General features: G+C 42.5%; 2 protein-coding genes across 9 annotated transcripts; both read left to right on the top strand.

Annotated features, from left to right (window-relative positions):
* The first annotated feature begins 608 nt into the window (after positions 1-608).
* LOC109984858 (ankyrin repeat and SOCS box protein 15-like) lies at positions 609-9,083 on the top strand. Of its 2 annotated transcripts, none has more exons than XM_029277548.2 (10): positions 609-701; positions 2,116-2,223; positions 2,328-2,380; positions 2,725-2,856; positions 4,015-4,179; positions 4,795-5,040; positions 5,186-5,357; positions 6,837-7,362; positions 8,480-8,633; positions 8,745-9,083. In XM_029277548.2, the coding sequence occupies exons 2-10, from the start codon at positions 2,120-2,122 to the stop codon at positions 8,918-8,920; spliced, it is 1,728 nt and encodes a 575-aa protein (XP_029133381.1). In that variant the 5' UTR covers positions 609-701; positions 2,116-2,119; the 3' UTR covers positions 8,921-9,083. The 2 variants fall into 2 exon arrangements, with proteins under 2 accessions (XP_029133381.1, XP_065813489.1); XM_065957417.1 differs by having other exon boundaries at positions 668-701; positions 2,333-2,380.
* Positions 9,084-10,438: 1,355 nt separating this feature from the next.
* Positions 10,439-16,842, top strand: asb15a (ankyrin repeat and SOCS box containing 15a). 7 transcript variants are annotated; one of them, XM_065957291.1, is made up of 10 exons: positions 10,439-10,523; positions 11,894-11,992; positions 12,083-12,120; positions 12,500-12,631; positions 12,825-12,983; positions 13,075-13,320; positions 13,773-13,944; positions 14,310-14,853; positions 14,980-15,133; positions 15,212-16,842. In XM_065957291.1, the coding sequence occupies exons 2-10, from the start codon at positions 11,898-11,900 to the stop codon at positions 15,367-15,369; spliced, it is 1,698 nt and encodes a 565-aa protein (XP_065813363.1). In that variant the 5' UTR covers positions 10,439-10,523; positions 11,894-11,897; the 3' UTR covers positions 15,370-16,842. The 7 variants fall into 7 exon arrangements, with proteins under 7 accessions (XP_065813363.1, XP_065813369.1, XP_065813365.1 ...); XM_065957292.1 differs by having other exon boundaries at positions 10,471-10,523; positions 11,897-11,992; XM_065957295.1 differs by lacking the exon at positions 10,439-10,523 and having other exon boundaries at positions 11,897-11,992; positions 12,500-12,635.
* The last annotated feature ends 3,865 nt before the right edge of the window (positions 16,843-20,707 follow it).

The raw sequence follows: 20,707 nt of genomic DNA on the forward strand, positions 1-20,707 counted from the left end.
ATTAATTTATAAATAGTTTCTAATGCAACTTAACTCTGTTGACAACCCTGACTTTGAACGGGATGATGTGTTTGGCTGTTTTTGACGAGACATCATATAAAGGGACGCCGGTAGTCTAATGGTTAGTGCAATTACAAACTCTTCCTTCATCACAGAGGATTCAAAGTGCGGAGTTGCTTTATTTTTCCTGCATCTCTTTTAGCAGTTTACAAGACATCCTCCATCTCATATTTCTGAGGCAAACCAGTGGAGGAAAAAAATAGACCCTGTTGATTTTGCTTTCCACTACACAATAGACGCTCAACTGGTTGTCTGCACAAGTCCACGACCTCTAAGCCCCACAGGATTGTCGGATCTCGAATGTGGGATTCCCGCCAAACGCGGCAAAGACCTGGCTTAGCTCTCACAATGGCACATGTAACGCTCTATATATAAGACCAGCAGGCAGGTGTCGGACACACGCCCATCTCTGACTGTGTGTGTGTGTGTGTGTGTGTGTGTGTGTGTGTGTGTGTGTGTGTGTGTGTGTGTGTGTGTGTGTGTGTGTGTGTGTGTGTGTGTATGTGTGTGTGTGTGTGTGTGTGTGTTTGTGCAGGCAGGGCAGAGAGGAATCTGAAATCAGGTCACACCCAAATATAAAAACACTCGAAGCTGTTAGAGGAGAGGGAGCATTCAGTGTGAGCCACTAATACACCTCACAGGTGAGACATTTTTGAACTTTAAAGTTGTGCAGATATATGATTTTTGTCCATGTTTCTGTCATAGTTTGGATTTTTATTTTTTTGTTGTTGCTGGGAGGTGCTGAGTTGAATTTGTTGGCAGTAATCTTGCATTTCTGTGTCTCTGTCTGCAAAGAGGGAGGACACTAAAACATGATGACGTGTAGCACTGCAATCTTACCTGTTCGTTAATCCAAAACTGGAGCACGTTATGTTTTTTGTCATGGATTGGAGTTCTTAAATAAACAAAGAGAGGTAACTTTATCTCTGCCTTATTTCTATTTCCTAGAAAGATGCATCTAATTTGAGGTGCAATAGGAAACTTCTTTGAATGAAAGCTTAATTTAAAGAAAAGACAAAATGTGTCAAACATTGTTGCTGAACTGTTTGTGGTATTTTTTTGTAATTTTTGGAGGAAGGTGTGACCATAATTGAAAGAAAGCAGTGGCAATTCTAGAGTCTGTTGGGGTGCGAAAATGAATTGGGGGCCCTCCAACCAGCGTTCAACACTATTTTGTCTGCCAGTGTCCCAGTGCTTACTCTTCATCCTCTTTTTTCCTGTTTCTTTTTTCTCTCATATAGACTGATAATTCCTCTTCATTTTTCTTTGTTGACTTTCATTGGAAAACTTGGTTTTCATGGCAATAACTCATAACTCTTGGTAAAAAAAAAAAAAGCGTGCCAGGTATCTGCAATCGATATTATTCGCTGGTGAATAACAGGCTTTAAGGACAATGTGCACACTGAGATAGTGAACAGATGACTTCTAAGAGTGTCTTTGTGTCCTACAGAAAGCTGAAGTAGATATTTTTCAGGTTGCCATGACGACATGCTGTCAATCACAATGCAGCAATGCCTTGTTATCTATTTGATTGAACAGTGGACCATGATCGTAATTTACAAAATGAACAACTTGTTGAATTGAAGACGACCTGATTAAAACCATAAACTTACTGTGAAAATACTTACAGCCACAATCAGTAGATGTAGATTCATTTCCACTTGGATGTCAAACAAATTGCCCTCTGCAGGTAATTAGTAAGAATGCAAGTTTAAACCACTGATTACAATACACGTCTGTACTAATACTAACAACACAAGCTAGAGGTTTTATCAAGATAAAACATCAGGTTTGAATGATCTTATCACATTTACATACAATCCTCTTTTTCCTTGATACAAACTGATTTCATGATTTGATCCCATCCGATAGTTTGAATCCTGTTTGATTACTTTTGAAAAACTAGTTTGCTGGAGACCGTTGTTCTCGATCAGTCTGTAGCATGAATTTTAAGTACGGGTAAAAGTGCTTTAAAATTCAAATCTGATGGGGCCCCGGTGACATTTCTGTCCTTGAAATTCAGTCCATCAACTGTCATGTGTCTCCTCCCCGCAGAGTGATGAACCCGTATGAAGAGTATGGTGAAGATGAGCTCAACGACTACATCATCCAGCTCAGTATTCAAGCCTCCTGCCAAGAGGCCTTCCTGAAATCTGCTGCAAGGTATTGCCTCCACATCCAAATACTTCACTCACTAAAAAAACAAAAAACAAAGGTAAGATGCTGAAACCAAACCGAGGCGACTGCCCTGTGCTTCTCTCCGTTAGTTTAGAAGCAGCAACAGAGGAAAACCTGAGAGTCCTGGCTGCCATCGAGCAAGGTAGGCTGGACATCACGCTGGAAATGCCTCCATAATTACATTGTCTTTTATGTTTGGTCTGTTGGCTCTCCTGTGTGAATCACACGGCCAGCAGCTGCAGGTGAGGACTGCCAGACAAACAAACACAGAGAGGGAGACAGATAAACACTGTCAGAGCTGGGGGAGAGGAAGTGAGCGAGAAAGGAAAGTAGAAAAAAAATTGATGTATTTGCAGGAAAAGAAAATCTGAAAAGATCATTTTTCTGCTACAGGGAGTCCTGGATATTTCTCATGACATTTCTGAACAACTTTCTGTACTTCCTCCTTTAATTTGTTGGCTGTTTTCTTGTCACTCTGCTGACCAGGTGAGGTCATAGTGCTCAGACAGATGCTGAAACAAACCTTCGCCTTCGTAGAGCCGGACAGTGATGGCTGGCTTCCCCTCCATCGAGCAGCGTCTCAGCCCGTCCTGGAGGTTCTGGAGACTGTCCTGAGATGTAAGACGGACTATTTGGTACTAAAGCATGTCCCTTTGTTTGTATTTGGTCTTTCAAAAGTGCAAAAATATTGACTTAATTAAGTGCAAAAGTTACAAATTTGGAGAAAAATGAATGTAATGTGCAATGTAGAAAATAAAAACCTCAATAAGATTTGGGTTATATTATGTTTATTATCATGTGCAATATTAGGGATTCATTATGCAAATTATTGTTTTAAAGGAGGTGTTCGGACACATCCAAATTAATCCTGCACACTCGCTTGGCATCACCAATTTATTCGAATAAAATAAAAACGTTTTGTTCCCTCTTTTTTTATTATTTGTCAAGTGTGCTCTAAACAAACTTGAACTGTGAACACGCTTGGCAAAAGTTCCAGATGGACCGAAACACTGAGAGTTTTTTCAAACAAACTGGTGATATCGAGGGAGAGTAGTGTGCAGGATTTTTTTCTTATCAATTATGCAAATTATTACCACACGCAACAGTACTTTTACGTCCATGTGCGACGGTGTACAGGGACGGCATTTGTTGATAAATCATCTGTATTGATTTTATGAAGGAGAAGCTTTATTCACAATAAGACAGGTAGCCGACCGGCTTAAGACTCCAGCTCTTTGCCTGTTGTTCAGTTGACTTAAAGTTAGGGTGAGATAGCATTCCCAGCATGGAGACCACCATCAAGAGAATTCTCTAAACCGCCTTCAGTAACAGATGGATGACGTCACTCAGGGTTGGTCCACTATATTTACAGTCTATGGTTTAATGACCCCCCCTGCCTGTTACTGCTAAATTAATCAGATGCTAGGTACCATAGCAAAAGAATTCAGGAAATATATCCTCTAATCTAAAACTGAGGAGGTGACATGAATAAAGGATGTGAATAACAGGGTAAAGTGTCAGGTTGAATGGAGGGGAGTTGGTTGGACTCCGGTGACATCATCAAAACAATGGCTGTCTAAAATAATCCACAGATTACTTCAGTTAGAAATGCTGCTGCTTCCCAGCTGATGCCAACAATCCTCTCTGTCTAAAATAACGTCTGCTGTCACTCTGCAGTCATTCAACCCCTAGGTCGGCAGACAGGGAGGTGTGCACGGTAAACCTGTTTAGCTGCCAAGTTAGCACAGCTGGCGCTCTGTGTTGTGTTTGTGTCAGTGGCATCTCAGGGGCTGAGTCTGGAGGAGAAGACGGCCGTTGGAGGAGAGACGCCGCTGACGCTGGCGGTTAAAGCCGGGCTTGTGCAACACGTGAAGAGCCTGCTGGTGCACGGAGCCTCACCTCACAACACCAACAGCAAGAATGAGACGCCGCTGCTGCTCGGTAACATTGTAGAGCCTGAGGTAGTTTTTAACAAGACTGATTGTCCAATGAGGAATGGATGATTTGGAACAATCAATCTGGACGTGTCTGAAACTGCATTCCTTCTAAAGACCACTAGGGGGCATTTCCAGGAGTGTAATAGAAAATGAGCCTACATCTCACCTTATTTATGACCTTGGAAAACATTTAGCTAATGTGTTTCTAGTGTCAGTCCCAAGTCTAACCTAGTGTTTCACACTTACACAAAATACCTGTAAATTCCTGAATTTTTTAGGGTCAGCTGCATGTGTGAATGCAAACGGCCAAATATTTCTCCCCGACTTTACCAAGAATTTTTCCAAATAGCCCCCTAGGAAACTTCCTTGTTAAAACAGCAGGAAAATAGTCAAGAGAATTCATCATTAACATTTCATTATGTTCTCTGTTGGCTAAGTATGTTCTTCTCCACTCTTGTGTTGATATTGTGAGCATCTCGAACTACTCGCAGCATTGATATGAACACAAACATTGTCATCATAGCATCAGTTTGTACTCTGGTTTGTCCATCATCGCCTCCCATCCTGTCCGATTTTTTGTACTTTCCAACTAAGACTCACCTTTGACACCTTCTTGCAGCGGTGAGGGCCGGCTCTTACAAGATGACGTACATGCTGGTCGCTCATGGCGCCTGGGTGGAGCAGGTTTGCCAGAAGAAGTGGACGGCGATTCATGAGGTGGCCAAGGTCGGCAATGAGGAAATCCTGATGCTGCTGCTCAGGAACGGCGGGCGGGTGAACCACAAGGATGTGACGGGAGTGACGCCGCTCGCTGTGGCTGCAGAACAAGGACACTTTCACATCGCTGAGATTCTACTGAACTGTGGTCAGTCTGAGTTTAACCGCAGGTTCTAAAACTGTGGATTGAGGGATTAACTTATTTTCTTTTTTTAAACTTCCCTTTTTGAATGTTTAAATATTAGGTTTGCAACGGTTCAGTCTCCTCATGTTTTGTTCTCTCTCTTCCTCAGGTAGCAAGGTGAACTCTCAGGCCTGTAATGGTGAAAGCGTCCTGCTGGATGCAGCTGGATCAGGAAACACCGACTGTATTCAGCTGCTTCTGGATAACGGAGCAAACCCCAACCTGCCCAGCATCACGGGACACCTGCCCATCCACAAGGCAGCGTACGCCGGGCACTATGAGTGAGCTCCTTTTATAAAGCACTGCCAGACTACGAGTTGTAAAAACACACTGCATTTTTAACAACAGGAAGTGCAACTGATCTGCATATCTGAGGAAAATACGTGTCGTACCATGCTTTAGGATATATTCAGAGGCCATACAGTAAGGAGACGGTGTACTGAGTGATTTCCTGTATCCATTTTAAATGTTTTTTTTGTCAAGCGGCAATGTCTGTTGTTGATAAATTGAGCCATGTCAGAAGTGCGAAAAACTGCAGTTCCTCAAGTGTCCACTTGAGGTCATCGCCAAAAGCCAACAAATCCCCTTTAGGTCCCTTCTGAAAATGCAGTTTTTAAGGTTTATTTTAGGGGTTTTTATGTCTTTTTTAAAATGATAACAGACAGTGGATATAGGGTCAAAAATCAAGGGGAGAGAGAGTGATAAGTCCAAGGCAAATTTCCCACTGGGACAATAAAGTTAATCTTAATCTTAATCTTAAATGACATGCTGGAAAGGAGCCTCAGGTCAGACCTGAGTCCAGTTTGTAAATGGCGCACTAACCACCAAACTATTGGCGCCCAAAAAAATGCCTGTTTTAACAAGAAAATCAACATGTTTACAGACTAGTTCAATAAACAGCTTTGGGTCTCTATATCTCTTTATCAGTAAAAACTGCACAGAGGTGATCCTTTATATCACTCAGCAATTTTGATAATATTAAGGCAAAGAGCTTTACTTACATTTACATAGATTTGGTTGTCGCTGAGTTGAATGACAGGAGGACATATTGTGTCTGTTTGTCAGGAGGCTTAAGGCCCGCCTTAGCTCTTTGGACACCAATGGGTGATGTCACTGAGACTACGTCTACAGTATCTTTTATACAGTTCTACATGGTTTTTCAACCTAACATGCAGCCGGTCCTGTTTTACTCTTCTTGTAAAATGGGAAATGTGTGCACAGATTATACCCAATTCCTTTTCCCCTTATCAAACAAAGTTAATATCAGAATACACAAGCAAACATTCATCCATTTTTTTCCCATTTCCAACCAGATAAACATTTGAAGGTTGTTTACCATGTCTTGTCTTTGGTTACAGACAATCCTTGAAGAAGTAAATGCTTATGGCCAGCAGCGATCAAAACTACAAACTAGAAAGCCTGGGTTACTCCTCCTCTTATTCCTTGGGTGTCTTTTGTTTTAAGGCTATTTCTTCTCTTTACGACATCATTTTGATCAAAATGGGCAATTGACAGGTTGTGAATCAGCTCAGGGTATCCCGACCAATGTTTCCAGTCATCCATTTTAAGGAAACAGCACACAAGAAAATGAACAGAATGACACAATTCCTAAGGGTAAATCCACTGATTTGTGGACTTACCATTCAGACTGGTTTTTGGCATTAAAATGAACTGCCTCTGTTACCAGATATTTAGATTCATTGTTTTAAACTCTTTGCTTGCATTAACTGATTTGACTGTTTTGTTTTCTCTAACCACAGTGCTCTGAAGACGCTGATTCCTCTGACGACGAAGAAGGCCATCAAAGAGGCGGGTCAGAGCCCGGTCCACTCTGCTGCAATGGGTGGTCAGAGTCGATGTTTGGAGCTCCTGTTGGCCTGCGGCTACGATGTCAACTACCGAATGAGCTCCAGAAACTCTGAAAACTACCGAGATATGAGGAGGAGCGCTTTGTACTTCGCCGTCTCCAATGGGGATGTTAAATGCACCAAAACCCTGTTGGCAGCTGGGGCGAAGACAGACCTGGATCCGCTGTGCTGCCTCCTTGTGGCGGTCAGGTCGGGGCGGTATGAGATTGTGAAGCTGCTGCTGGCGGCCAAAGCAGACGTGAACTGTTACTTCACGGTGGTTAGCGACACGGTGTTTCCTACAGCGTTGCAGTACTGCCTGAAGGACGAGGTGATGATGAGGCTGCTGCTCAATAACGGATACAAGGTTGAAAGTTGTTTTCACTGTCACCATGACGATGGTTTCGATGCCTTGGATGAGGGGGAGCAGAAAATTCCAGTGAGTGCAAAGTGTGTTTTTTTTATATAGTTTCTATATGACTGTTGGATGACAATATTAACATTTTTAAATCAGCAGCAGGTTAGTCAGATTGGAAACAGGTCTGATCCATAGAGTCCATAAAGATTTGAGCAGTAACTGGGAGCCAGTGTAAGGAGATGAACAGCGGAGTGACATGCTTTTTTAGGGAGGTTGAAGACCAGCCGTGCTGCTGCATTTTGTATCATCTGCAGAGGTTTGATAGTGCATGTATGAAGACCTGCCAGTAGGGAGTTGCAATAGTCAATGTGTGATATCACAAGAACCTGTACCAGGAGCTGTGTAGCATGTTCTGTAAGATCTGATCTTCCTGATTGGCAAATCAAAGCCACTCGAACCTTAAATGTTAGCTATAGATTATGACACATTGCCCCCCAGTCTTGTGTGATTCAAGCGGCAACAGTGCTGAAAAATGAAGCCAATGCATCCTGCAGTAGAGTGTCCGCTTGAGGCTGGCTCCAGAAGCCCCGGAAGTCACATACGCAGGACTGGCAAAAAAAAGCTGTTTTTAAAGCATTAATAAACATGTTTACAGTCTCAGCTCCAGCTCTCAGCCTGTCGTTAGGTTGACTGAAAGTTAGGGTATGTCGGCATTTCCAGCATGCTGCAGATGAGCCTCCGGAGCCCCCTGCAGGAACAGATGGCTGACGTCACTCAGGCTTCATCCTTTAATATTTTAGTCTACGGTGTGATCACACTGAGCTTGATCTTTGATATAATCAGCCACCCTTGAGTCGAAGTAGACATTTGTGTCAAATTTGACGATGGTCCTTCGACTGGTTCCTTCACAAATGTGTCTCAGGAGGACTCCCTGCACCCAGGCCCTGCTCCTTTAGTCAACATGTTGAGCTGTTTCTGGCCAAACCCAAAGTGCTAAAAAAAGGAGGACAGAGTATACAGGACCTGTAGGAGAAATTGAGAATAGTGGATAAAGCTGAATGTAGAAAAACTAGAGATATAAAAGAAACACCAATACAATAAGTCACAGTCAGTAATTATTTCTTCTGAATTATGTTTCCTCTACACAAACATATAAGGACAATATTAATAATAACCTCCTTCATGTCTCCCTCTTCAGTTCTGTGAGTTCATGAGCCTCTGCTGTGTCATGCATCTGTCCGGGATCGTTGTCCGGACTCTGCTGGACTACGTGAGCCACGTCCACATTTGCTCCAAACTCAGAGTCCTGCTGGAGAAACAGGCAGAGTGGACTGAAATATGCGACATCCTCAGTGAGTTTTCTCACCACTTTTTAAAACAGTAATCAGACAGAAGGCCGTTTTATGAATCCTTTAAATTGTCATGATCTTCTCTCGAATCATTCTCCGAACCGCTCTCTCCAGGCAGTCCTCGCTCCCTCAGGCACCTCTGCAGACTGGAGATCAGGAGGCGTCTGACTCTCAAGAGACTCAACAAGCCTGAAATCATGAACTCACACGTTTTCCCTCCCAGACTGAAGAGCTTCATTCTGTATCAGGAGCTCGACCTCTACAGCCAGGACCCTGAAAGCATCATGTGATGACTTTACCTGCAAAGAGTCCTGTTTTTTTAAAGGACATTATTATCTGTGTATTTTCTGGTTTTGATAAACATAATACTTTATAAATAGATCATATTATTTTTATTTTCATGTACTTTTTATCATAGATTGTAAGAATTGATTCTGAATAAATGTCTGATTTCACACATAATATTTCACCCCTTTTACTGCGAGTCAAATGTCATTTTAACAACTGTCTTAGTTATTTGTTTTTATATTGAGGGCGTCTATCAATGTGTTGAAGGCATTGATGTTTTGTTTGGGTCTCCTAAGGCAGAACATGGCATAAAAAGAACAAAGATAGGCGGTATGCAGACGAAGCCACGCAGTCCACTATACAATGCTATATCGAACATTTTATGCTATGTGGTTTGACAGAATCACAGTACAAACAAAAGAGCGGAGAAGAACATACTGGTGAACAGAAAACATAATGCCGCAGTTTAATTACATGCAAGGAGATCGTAGTGGTCGCAGGCAGACACTCTATGCACCGTGCAGCAGTCACAATATATAAATTTCACTCCCCCTCCGATTGGCTCGAGGTGAATTCTCCGGAGAATATTCTGCTGAGATCTCACGTCAGCTCACTCGGACTTGCTGTGGAAAAAAACAAGAGGAGGGCTGGCAGGAGAAACTCTGGATGAAGTCTGATTAAAAATGTGGCTGCTTGTGTTCACACATGCAGCTCACTTAAAAAACTCCTGGAGCTTTTCAAGAGTTTTGTTGAAGTGCGAAAGCACTAAAACAGAGTTGTGAGAGAGCGTCCTACACAGATAATGTGTGAACAGCACATTTCTGAAAATATCAGGGCCTGGATATCCTGAATGTATCTAATACGTGTTAGAAGTTCATGTGTGTAAAGAGCTAATATCTTAGGAAAAGAAGAAAGTTGTAGATTTTTTGTTAGTATGGCCAACATTTGTCCTGCAGTATTGTTATTGCAATCATAAGAAGTACAAAAAATCATTCACTATTTCCCTCCTGCAGCAAAGCATAAACACGTACAATCACAAAATGAATGTTTTTTTTAGCTACACTGTTTTCTATATTAACATAAAACCTGCATGTGAAAAAAACAAAGAGGTGAAAAATCAGAGTTGTTAACCTGGAACAGATGGAGAAAAGGTCAAAAAGGCGTCGGTCATTTCACTCTTCATGTGTCTTCATTATTTCAACAGGTTGTTATCCGCTCGTCTCATAGCATTCAAGCTCACGGCGGACGGATATCTAGTTAAAAACATGTGGCTTCATGCATCACAATAACATGAAAAATATTCATACAGGCCAGCTGTATATAATATATATATATATATATATATATATATATATATAATATATAATTGTTTGTCATTATCAGTGGGAAATGTGTGCAAACTGACATTGCACTTGATTTGATTCTGTGTACCCCCTGCATGTTAATTACACTGGAGCAGGTGACAGCTATAAATAGTGTGCTGCAGTTCATGTGTGTGAGTGTGAGAGACACCGGAGGAGGAGGGGGGGCAGTTCAGCCATGACACAAACATTCTGCTGCTGCTGCTGCTTCGTCCCATGACTCCAACACTGACACATTTATCAGGTGAGAGTTATCTAAACTAAGGTTTTTATTATGTTTCAGGTGTAATTTGCAAGTTTTCTTGTGCAGGATGCAAACAAAGTCATTAGAATATGTTATGCCTGCTCACCCAAGTCATATGTGACCAACAGAAAGGAGGTCAGGGGTCATAATGTCGTATTAAGAAGAGCTTATTCTGAAGTTAGAGGATGCAGGTACATTGAAGTTTAACACAGGAGGGATTGAATTTGATTGTATCTGTTGAATGCGTCTCTGTGATCAAATGTACGTTCACTCACCGACACCGGAGAGCTTTGACCCAGTTCCCGATAAAATACTGAATGGGTCTAAACAGACCCGAATCAGAGGAATCACTACTACCTGCACAGGATATTCATGTGGACTTTGCTTATTGCTTTGTTTGTTTGGACTTTTTACACTTCTCATAGCCTTTATGTCAAACACTGTGCAGCTCTTTTTCCATAGTTTTAGTGCAAGTCCCTTTTTGCAATTCAAGTCCTTTGCTGAGTTTTTGTTAAACAATAAAACACAGATAGAAATCCCTTGTATTTATTTTTTTGATCCAGTAGATGTCGCTCTTGAGCAAACCAAAGCAAACTGCTGTTTGGTGATACCGCCGCTATTCTTAAGTGACACACATCCAACCCCTCTCCACTCGCGTTAACACGATTAATTAAGCACCATTAAGCGGAAGCAGAGGACAAAATTGTTCTTTGCTCGAGCTGCGATTGCCTGTGGCCTTCATTGTTGTGCTAGCATGCTAGTGTTAGAATGATTGTAATCTAAAAACACTTATGTGACATCCATACTCATACTCATATAATACTCAGTGAGTATGTTCTTCTTCTTCTCTCTAGTCCTTGACTAAAACAGCTTTTATACTCAAGGGGAGGAGCCGGCCGTCCCGTCCATGTAAACACGGCTCTGACAACAACACAGCCAGCGGGACTTGAGCTTCTCACTCATATGTGTAAATTGTTGCACACTCTTCCTTTAAGCTACTTCAAATGCGCCATCATTGTGCATTCTTTCCAATAGCCAGCAGAGGGCGACTCAAGTGGTTGAAAAATAAATTCTGTTTACATAAAAGTGAGAAAATTGCTCACGATATTAAACACTTCCCTTGTAATTTTTTTGTTTCTTTTTTCTAATTACAAGTCTTCAGTTCAGTTCATCATGTTGGTAACAGTATGAATAAATAGAGTGACTTGGCAATAAACCTGATTCTGGTTCTTATGAGCCTAAACTGGCAGGTTTTGTAAGTGATTGCTCTGACTGCTCAGCCAGGACCACTTTTAGTTGAAGGTGTTTTAAACGGCTGTTGGATAAAGAAAGGTCTGAAGTTGTGACAGTTGGTGTCTGTGTGATGTCAGAAGGATGGATGACGTGGAAGAAGATGAGCTCCTGGACTACGACATTCAGATCAGCATTCACGAGTCGTGTCAGAAAAACAATCTAATAAAATCAGGAAGGTACAGTAACATGAACCGATTTTACTGAACATATTCAAGTTTAAAAGTTTTTTTTTTAATGTACCTTCATTGTCTTGTTTTGATGTTTAGGAGTGAGTTTCTGAAGCTTGTTGGGGTCATCAAACAAGGTACAAAAAAGAAATGTTCCTTGCCATTCAAACTTTGGTAAATGAGACTGGATTTATAACACAAACATAATTCCGGGATGAATCCCAATTTAAAAAATGTAGCACAAAACAAACACCTAGCTGTAGGAGATTCACCCACCTGGGGGAGGGGTTACTGCCCTTTGTGATGTCATAAAGGGAAAATCTGCCAACGGCCTGTTTGAGCACACATTTTCTGAAAAGTGGAGCAGGCAAAAGACGGAGAGGATGGACTTTTTTCATCATTGGGGGGTTTGTAGCCAGACTAGGGCGATTATTAGTGTTAGTGCATTTTGCCTAATGTGTGACCTTTTATAAGAAAGTAGAAAACTACTTACAGAAACTGTCCCTGTCCCTGTAGGTGACATATTGGCTCTGCAGGATCTCTGTGACTTCCCAGCAGCCTTCAACCATGTGGATGAGCGCGGCTGGTATCCTCTACACTGGGCTGTGGTCCAACCTCTGGTTCAGGTCCTGGAGATGGTGCTGTATGGTGGGTAAGAGGTCCTAAAATTTACATCAGTGCAGCCTTAAAATGAGCTCCAAACTGCATCTGACGTTTTCAGAATTTGCTTTGTGCACCAACCAGGCTTTAGACAACTTTATTTAGTAGCAGAGGATTTTCTTTGACAGCCTTTTGGAAATGAATTCTTTGAAATAATTTATTCTTTTCTTGTTTTCTTCAGCATCTCGTAGTCTGACTCTGGAGGAAAAGACCTCAGAGGGAGACAGCTTCCTGACTCTAGCGGTAAAAGATGGTTTGGTTGAAAACGCCAAGACGTTACTGAACCACGGAGCTTCTCCTCAAACCACCAACAACATGAACGAATCCCCTCTGATTTTAGGTCAGAACCATCCAAGTGCCAAGTCCTACTAGGAAAACCTTTCTGTCCATCCTAATTAAAATGTCCTCATCTTATGATGCCCTCCCTGCAGCTGTCAGAGCTGGATCTCCCCAGATGGTTTCCTGTCTGATAGCTGGAGGAGCTCGGGTTGAGCAGGTGTGTCTGAAGAAGTGGACGGCCATGCACGAGGCCTCAAGAGCCGGCTGTGTTCACGTGGTGGAGCTCCTGTTGCAGAACGGGGGTCAGGTATCCGAGACGGACCAGCATGGAGTGACTCCTCTGGGGATCGCTGCAGAGTACAGCCACCCTGAAGTCCTGGAGCTCCTCATCAAACATGGTAAACCCATTACCATGCTCTTTAAAAATATATTGTCAATGAAGAGCTTTTCCAACATTTAAAGCTCTTAGGTTTTCATGTCACACTTTTTGTCAGGGTTTCAAGCAGGACTCGAAAGTATTTTAGTCAAGTGTCGGGGCTAAAAGTACTCTACACTTACAGAGTATTTATGCTTTGTAACTTCCTCTCTTTGTTGTGGGAGCCCAAACCAGCCAAATCCAAATCCAACTCTTTGGAAACAAACTGGCTAAAACTACTTAACCAGGGTCTGATATGGCAGAAGTTAAGTTCTGTTATTTCGCTATACTATTGTCAACTCACTCCATTCAAATAGGTTGCCTGTGAAACTCGAAATTGGGCAATGAATTTGACATTCCAAAAATGATGGCGGACTTCCTGTTGTGGTCCTGACATGGTAGTTGATTTTTTTTTTTTCTCTGCCTCTCATTAAGGTGCTGATGTAAACGCCCAGGCACCAAATGGCGACAGCGTCCTGTATGACGCTGCAGGATCAGGCAATCTAAACTGCATGGAGATCCTGCTGCAGCATGGAGCAAATCCCAACATCCGCAACCTAAGTTCGCAACTGCCCATTCACCGCGCCGCATATGAAGGACACTACCTGTGAGTGGGGCCGTATTTCTTTACTGCTTGACTACAGTTTAAAGGGCTGAGTGTCTGGTTTTATTAACAATAAAAACCAGCTTCTTGTAATCAGGCCTTTGAGAGTAGGGAATGAGATGTGGGAAAGGAGATCTAAAGCGATCTAACCGCTAGGGCATCTGCGCCCCAGGGCTAATGGAAATCAGTCCAGGCAGGAAGTGGAACAAAATGCATCTGCCCAACAAATAAAAAACTCGCTCCCAGATTGTTCAGGCTCCAAAGCAAGTAAACAGATTTTGAAATGTTTCAACTCTTTCAAGTTTTATGTTGGACTTTATCTGGGTAGTTCACTTCTTTAAAAATCTTCAACTTCCTTTCTCCATCAGAGCTTTGAGGATGTTGATGCCGATCACCACAAGGCGAGCCCTGAGGCTGTCCGGACACAGCCCGGTCCACTCTGCCGCTGATGGAGGCCACGCCCACTGCCTGGAGCTCCTGCTGCAGAACAGTTTCGACATCAATGCGCTGTTAGCTCCTCACCTCTCAGAAAATTACGGAGACATGAGGAAAAGCCCGCTCTACTTTGCTGTCTCCAACGGGGATGTGACCTGCACTGAGATTCTACTGAGGTCAGGGGCCAAACCTGACCTAGACCCGCTGCGTTGCCTCCTGGTGGCGATCAGGTCGGGGCGATATGAGATCGTGAAGCTGCTGCTGGCGGCCAAGGCAGACGTGAACTGTTACTTCACCATGGTGAACGACACAACGTTTCCTACAGCGCTGCAGTACTGCCTGAAGAACGAGGTGATGATGAGGCTGCTGCTCAACAACGGCTATGACGCCGAGAAGTGTTTCCACTGTAACCATGGCAACGACGACTGGGAGGACCTAGAATGTGGTTTCTCACAAGATCAGGAGGAAAAAGTTTCGGTGAGTTATTTCCTTACTAGAATAAAAATGATATTCCAAAGTATAAATCTGCGCTAAGCAGAACAGTTTGTTTCCAAATCTAAAAGTGTGACTACCTGTCTGTAACGGGGAGTTTTGTTCCTACAGTTTTGTGACTTTGTCAGCGTCTCCTGCCTGGTGAATCTGGTTGGTCGAGTCGTCTCGCTCCTCCTCGAGTACGTCGGTCAGGTTTCTCTCTGCAGCAAACTCACAAAGATCCTGGAGCATCAGGAGGAGTGGCCTCACATTCACTGGACCACACGTGAGTTATTGTGTTTTAAAAATAATCTAAGCTTCTGGCTGCAGTTCCAAAAACAAACTGCTTTTCTGTGCGATGCAGGTAACCCTCGCTCTCTGTCTCACCTGAGCCGAGTGGTGATCAGAAAACACCTGAGCTGCAGCAATCTCATGTCGGTCCACCTGCCCAACAGGCTGAAAGACTACCTGCTGTTCAGAGACAACGACCTGTACGCCCAAATCCTCTGCAGCGAGGACTGACCTCAGCCCGACTCCTGACACATCTACCGGGTCTTAAGTGTCAGCGATGACTTTGTATTTTTTTTTTCTTTTTACTTCTGTGAATACAGAACTGGTCCTGTATTTACAAGAGACCTGAAAAACAACATCAAAATATAAATTAAAAAGTGTGAGGGATGAAACATTCATCAAGATACTTGCAGTGGAATTCCAGAAACAAATGGCACATCATAAATTCCTACTACATCGTTAAGGGGCAGCTTTTGGTTCAGTGTGTTTAAACTGCAAACTCAACAAAACTTATTTTACTTATGGAGTAACACATATTGTCATTTTGTCAAACTTGAACTGCATTTTCATTTATTTTGAAGTTATAAGGTAGCTGGTTTACTGTAGAGAGTCTCTGAAATAGTGTGTCATGGTCAACCATGTTCAAACCCTCAAACTGGGACCCTAAAGTGTACAGCGTGTCCATGCAAGCACACATGTTCTGTATGAGCCTAGATGAACATATCATAAGTGATTTTAATAGGGTGGGATATCCTGTGTGACTGTTTTATGAAGGAGGCATTAAGAATATTACTGTCCTAGCTGTTGCAAAAATGAAGCATAAATCATTTGTAGTTCATTCTGTAACATCGTGTCACATTTTCCTGCAAGTGTGGGAAGACAAAGCCTCTTATGTGCAATCTTGCAGAAATAAAACACAGACCAGGTGACGTTCAGACCACCATAAGAGTGATAGGATAGGTTGTTGAAGAAGTACGACTGTGTTCCTGTTTAACATCTTGCATTAACATCCATCCTGGGTGATCTGATAACAAGTGGACACTGTTAATGCATGGTGAGACGCTCCCCAACGCATCCTTAGGATGGGATAACTCCGATAACTCAGACCACATGCAGAGGTGGTCTGGCAGACATTTATTCATATTGGTTTGGTAGTTGAAATGCGAATGCCTTCTGGGCAGCATTAAGGACCAACCCCTGCAAATATCAGGAGCTTTTCAGGAATTTTCTGCAAGTCTGAAATCCTCATAAAACAGTCTTTACAAACAGGCGGGCAAGTGTGATCTGAATTCAAGAGCTCAAAGGACACGCAGTGTTAATGCAAAGTGTAAAGGCGCGTTCTTAAATGCTATCCACTTGTTCTCCAAGAATGATTACCCAGTGTGAATGAGAATGCAATGTGTAAACAGCCTTTTTTTTGTTATAATGGTGCAACACAAACTGCTGAGAAGGGCATTATAATTAATGTATCAACAAAGTTTTACTTGTGTAGCAAAAGCAAGTCAAGCTGTATACAGATCAGAATTTAGGGAGGCTGCTCATTAGGATCAAGTGTTGTGATTAAACCTTTGAAATTAGAAATAACAGCCTGTCTTTTATACAAACCTGTTTCAGATAAAAGGTATGGTTCTTGTGAAATGGAGCTTAGTTGAGGGCTTGACTATTATATTTCTGCTGTTGTAAATAAAATGTATACTTAATTTCGATGGACTTGTGCCGTTTTATTATACATTGCCTGACAACCATTAATGTTGTGCAGGACGACAGATTCATGAATTAGGTGCATCGATTGTATAAGAGAAATGTCCTCTTGGTTTCAAAGGTGAAGTCATTGTGGAAGTGCCTGAAGACTGCATTTTCTTTAATGGCCAGAAGGGGGCGACTCCACTGTTTGGAAACAAAATTTAAAATGAACGTACTACTCTACATTTATTACGTTAATAAAAAAGACACTACCACAGCAAACTGTCAATCTAAAGCAATGTGCATCATCAGTCCTGCAGTCCATATATGGTCACTAATTTGTCCAGGAAAAAGAGGAAGACGGTCAAAAGACAAATTTGAGGCTTCAGAATAGCACACACACCAACCGATGATTTCACTTGACAATGACAATTTCTGATACACACTCTAGATAAGTAAAAGTTTGTGCTTTGGTCAAAATATAACATGAATCAAGCACCAGAGGAGGTTTGTGACCCTGTATAAACCAGCTCTCTCAGAATGCTCCGTTTTGGTGTGTGTGTCTCTTTAAATGCAATGAGCCCCCCCCCGAGTTTTCCCAGTTTTCACTCCTCTGTAGAGAGAATAAAAATGGCAGACCTGCCCAAAAGTTTTGCTCTAGGCTACGGGTGGAGTCCATGGGTGGAGATACCAGGGGAGGGGAGGGTATTTTTTTTTTTTACCAGAATCCCACTGTGACATCACAAGGAGAGCACATTTGAAACGGAGGATTTTTCTCTGTGTTGTAAGACTTATGCAGACCACAAACAAAGGACTGGATGGGTTTATTTCACATTTTGTGGTTCGGTAGACACTCAGGTTACCCACATATATGTTCAGAAACACTGTAGAAGTGGATTCTTCATAGCATGGCCCCTTTAAAGAAAACACTGAATGCGAGGGTTTAATTTGTACCGGATCCTGCCTTCCTGTTGAAGTTGGATAATTCTAACACGCCTGTTCTCTTTTGGATGGGAGGATTTTCGAGAGAGGGAATAAGAAAAAGATGTTGACGCCTGAAGCTGTGAGTTTTGTTGACTTCACATGAGCTATGCTGCCATGTGGGTTAATACTCTCAGTAGTCTTAATTAATATGAGCTAATTAAACATTATCATAGTTTGCACTGGAGTAACGGTAAACAGCTGCCACTGTGCGCCTCCATTATTGATTTTTTGTGGTTAGTTTGAGTTCTCCGGTTAAGCAATGTAAATAAATATCACTGTTTGTGATGACAGTTATTAGTTACAAACATAATTCAGTCACAGAAGAGGTTTTGAGCGTGAAAGACGGGAGCGTGATCAGATCGCAATCGGATCTCAATGTGCACTGAAGACTTTTTTTTAAGTTATCTTTTTGGGTCATTTACAGCTGAGGAGAGACAGGAAACGTCGGGATGAGAGAGTGGGGGACGAGATGCAGCAAAGGGCCAAGTTCAGACCCGAACCCGCGGCCACTGCGACGAGTACCCCAGTCTCTGCACATAGGGGAGTGGAAAAACGTCTGTTTGGCAAATACCAGGTGAAAATTTAGTCAGTCATTTTAAAGCCATGTTTAAAGGGAGTCTACTACATCATCAGGTTCTTGTCTCCCCCAATTCAAAACCCCTTTGGGAACCACTTTGACCTGCACACACATTCGGTCAGCTCCCCGGAGAACCTGATAACAAAAGAGGAGGTTACATTGTTTCAAACGACCTCCAAACTGCGGACAGCAGCCTGCTGTCGGGTCATATCAGAGGCAGCTGTCAGCAGGTGTGTTAATGTGCTAAAACAAAGCTAAACATATACGGATTAAAGCCAACAGTAAAACAGGGAGTGTACACCACATCAAAGGATTTTCAGGTGACAGCGCCTCTGTAAACAGCTGACTGTGTTTCTGTCTGTTTGGATTGGAGTTAATGCTGCATTCATTTGGATTTTCGACCTCTATCCGACTACCACACTCTGTTCACAGCTGTCAGTCATGTGACCTGCGCCGAGGCCTGGAAGGCAAAAAGAGTTTAGGAAAGCGTGGTCCACCATTGAACACTCTGTGGAGCTGCTGCACAGTCTTTCATTTTCCATCTCTTCAAAACGACAGCACAGATGAAAGTCTACAAAAGTACAGACAGGCTCCGGATAGCTTTTTGCAGTTATGACGCTGAGGATATTATATGATCCAGAGAATAAACAACATTCTCAGGATAAACAATCCTGATCTATCAACTTCCACGCGACGTCCCTGACGCCCAGCCATCACCATCAGACTGTGTCGTCACCTAAACCACCCCTTCCTCCTTCATGCACAGCCTGCTCCGACCTCCACCTCAGCGGCAAGGAAGTGAGGACAACAGGAACGTGAGGAATACAAAGGAGAAATCCTTCCTGCAGATTATCCCATCTCCCCCTATCTCATTTTCCTTAAAAATTAGTACGGTCTTTTACCTGCTCTTATGCACAGTGTCTCGAGGTAACAAATTGGCAATTAATAAATAATTGATCAAACTGGTTTGTTTTCAGTTTCAGCGCGCTACAAGAAAAAATGTTCAGATGACTACAGCTGTCTGGTTTCTCCGGCTTTTAGTACTTTCCTAAACGAATCATGGAGATTTGTGTCAAATTTTCAAAAGTTATCTTCATACTGATTCTGATGGATATCTCTCCCCTCCAGCTGAATTCGTCAAAATGAACTGAAAACCGACGTCTGAGGAAGAAAAATGAATCCATAAACTGATCTATGATGTAGAAAAGAGTCTGCAGGAAAGAATATCCAGTGTCCTTCCTAACGAGGTCAGAAGTGCAGAACCCAAAGTTATATCGTGAACCTTGTTTTGATTCTAAGTCTGGACTGCACAACCTGATGACTGATGCTTATCAGCAATAATCCAGGTCAAAGGTCAAATTTACAGCAGCTCTAGGATGAGAGTGTTGTTATGTCACTCAGAGCCTTTTCACTTCAGACGTGTAACGTGATATGAGTGCAGAGCAGCTTGTTAAACACGCTCAGTGATGGATGTGTGTGTTGTTATTAAGCTGTATCTGTCGTCCTGGCAACCAAACAACAACTCTCTCCAAAACCCAGCTAGACTGTCGGTCAGACCGTCACAGCCAAACAAACGTAACATGTGATAAGTACAGGGTGCACAAAGAGGACAACAACGATGCTACATGGTTAGGATTCAATACAGCAGAGTAGATAAGAGGTGAGGATCAGAAAGATATGTTGCGCTCATTCTCATCTTCAAGTTCAATTTATACACAGGATGCTTTTATCGCTCTAAATGTGTCACACTAAATTTGACCTCCATATGGCCTCATGAGACAAGTGTTTCCTTCGCTTCAGATCTTTCTTCACAAAGTTGAAGTTTGAAGTGTTTTGGTGAAACAGTACCTAAAAGACCAGTGGTTCCCAAAGTGGGGGTTGGGACCATGTTTGGATAAGCATGTTATAAGCACACCGAGGAGACGGCAAATAACTAGTGGCGACAAAGGCAGTGAGAGGAAATAACTCTCCATGCCAGCAGGTGCCGTTAGTCTGTTGTTATGATATGAGAAGCCCATTTTCACACCGCTGTCGGAAACTGTCGGTGACCACTCGTATTATAGGTAGCCTACTAATGGAGAATAATGTCTGATAAAAACGCCCACTTGGAGACCAGATAGAGTTGCCTTATAAAAACATGACTTTGTATCAAGCCCAAAATCAAGTTGGTATAGCCAGCCTGGTGTCCACCTAGCATTTTTCCAATTACTGTAGTTTCAATGAGTAAGGAGCGTTCACAGCAGCAGACGGCCGTTAACAGCGAGCGCTCAAGTTGAAAATCTTTCAACTTTTCAGAAAGGAGCTGCTGACATCACCGGCTCTCTT

The sequence above is a fragment of the Labrus bergylta genome, chromosome 7, assembly GCF_963930695.1.
Source record: "Labrus bergylta chromosome 7, fLabBer1.1, whole genome shotgun sequence".
Classification (NCBI taxonomy): Eukaryota; Metazoa; Chordata; class Actinopteri; order Labriformes; family Labridae; genus Labrus; species Labrus bergylta.

Excerpts from the sequence above, each read along its gene's own strand:
- LOC109984858 (XM_029277548.2), top strand. The coding sequence starts at position 2,120 with ATGAACCCGTATGAAGAGTATGGTGAAGATGAGCTCAACGACTACATC. Across the intron at positions 4,180-4,794 it reads TGAGACGCCGCTGCTGCTCG|CGGTGAGGGCCGGCTCTTAC; the intron begins GTAACATTGTAG and ends ACCTTCTTGCAG. Across the intron at positions 8,634-8,744 it reads TGAAATATGCGACATCCTCA|GCAGTCCTCGCTCCCTCAGG; the intron begins GTGAGTTTTCTC and ends CGCTCTCTCCAG.
- asb15a (XM_065957291.1), top strand. The coding sequence starts at position 11,898 with ATGGATGACGTGGAAGAAGATGAGCTCCTGGACTACGACATTCAGATC. Across the intron at positions 14,854-14,979 it reads ATCAGGAGGAAAAAGTTTCG|TTTTGTGACTTTGTCAGCGT; the intron begins GTGAGTTATTTC and ends TTGTTCCTACAG. Across the intron at positions 15,134-15,211 it reads TCACATTCACTGGACCACAC|GTAACCCTCGCTCTCTGTCT; the intron begins GTGAGTTATTGT and ends TGTGCGATGCAG.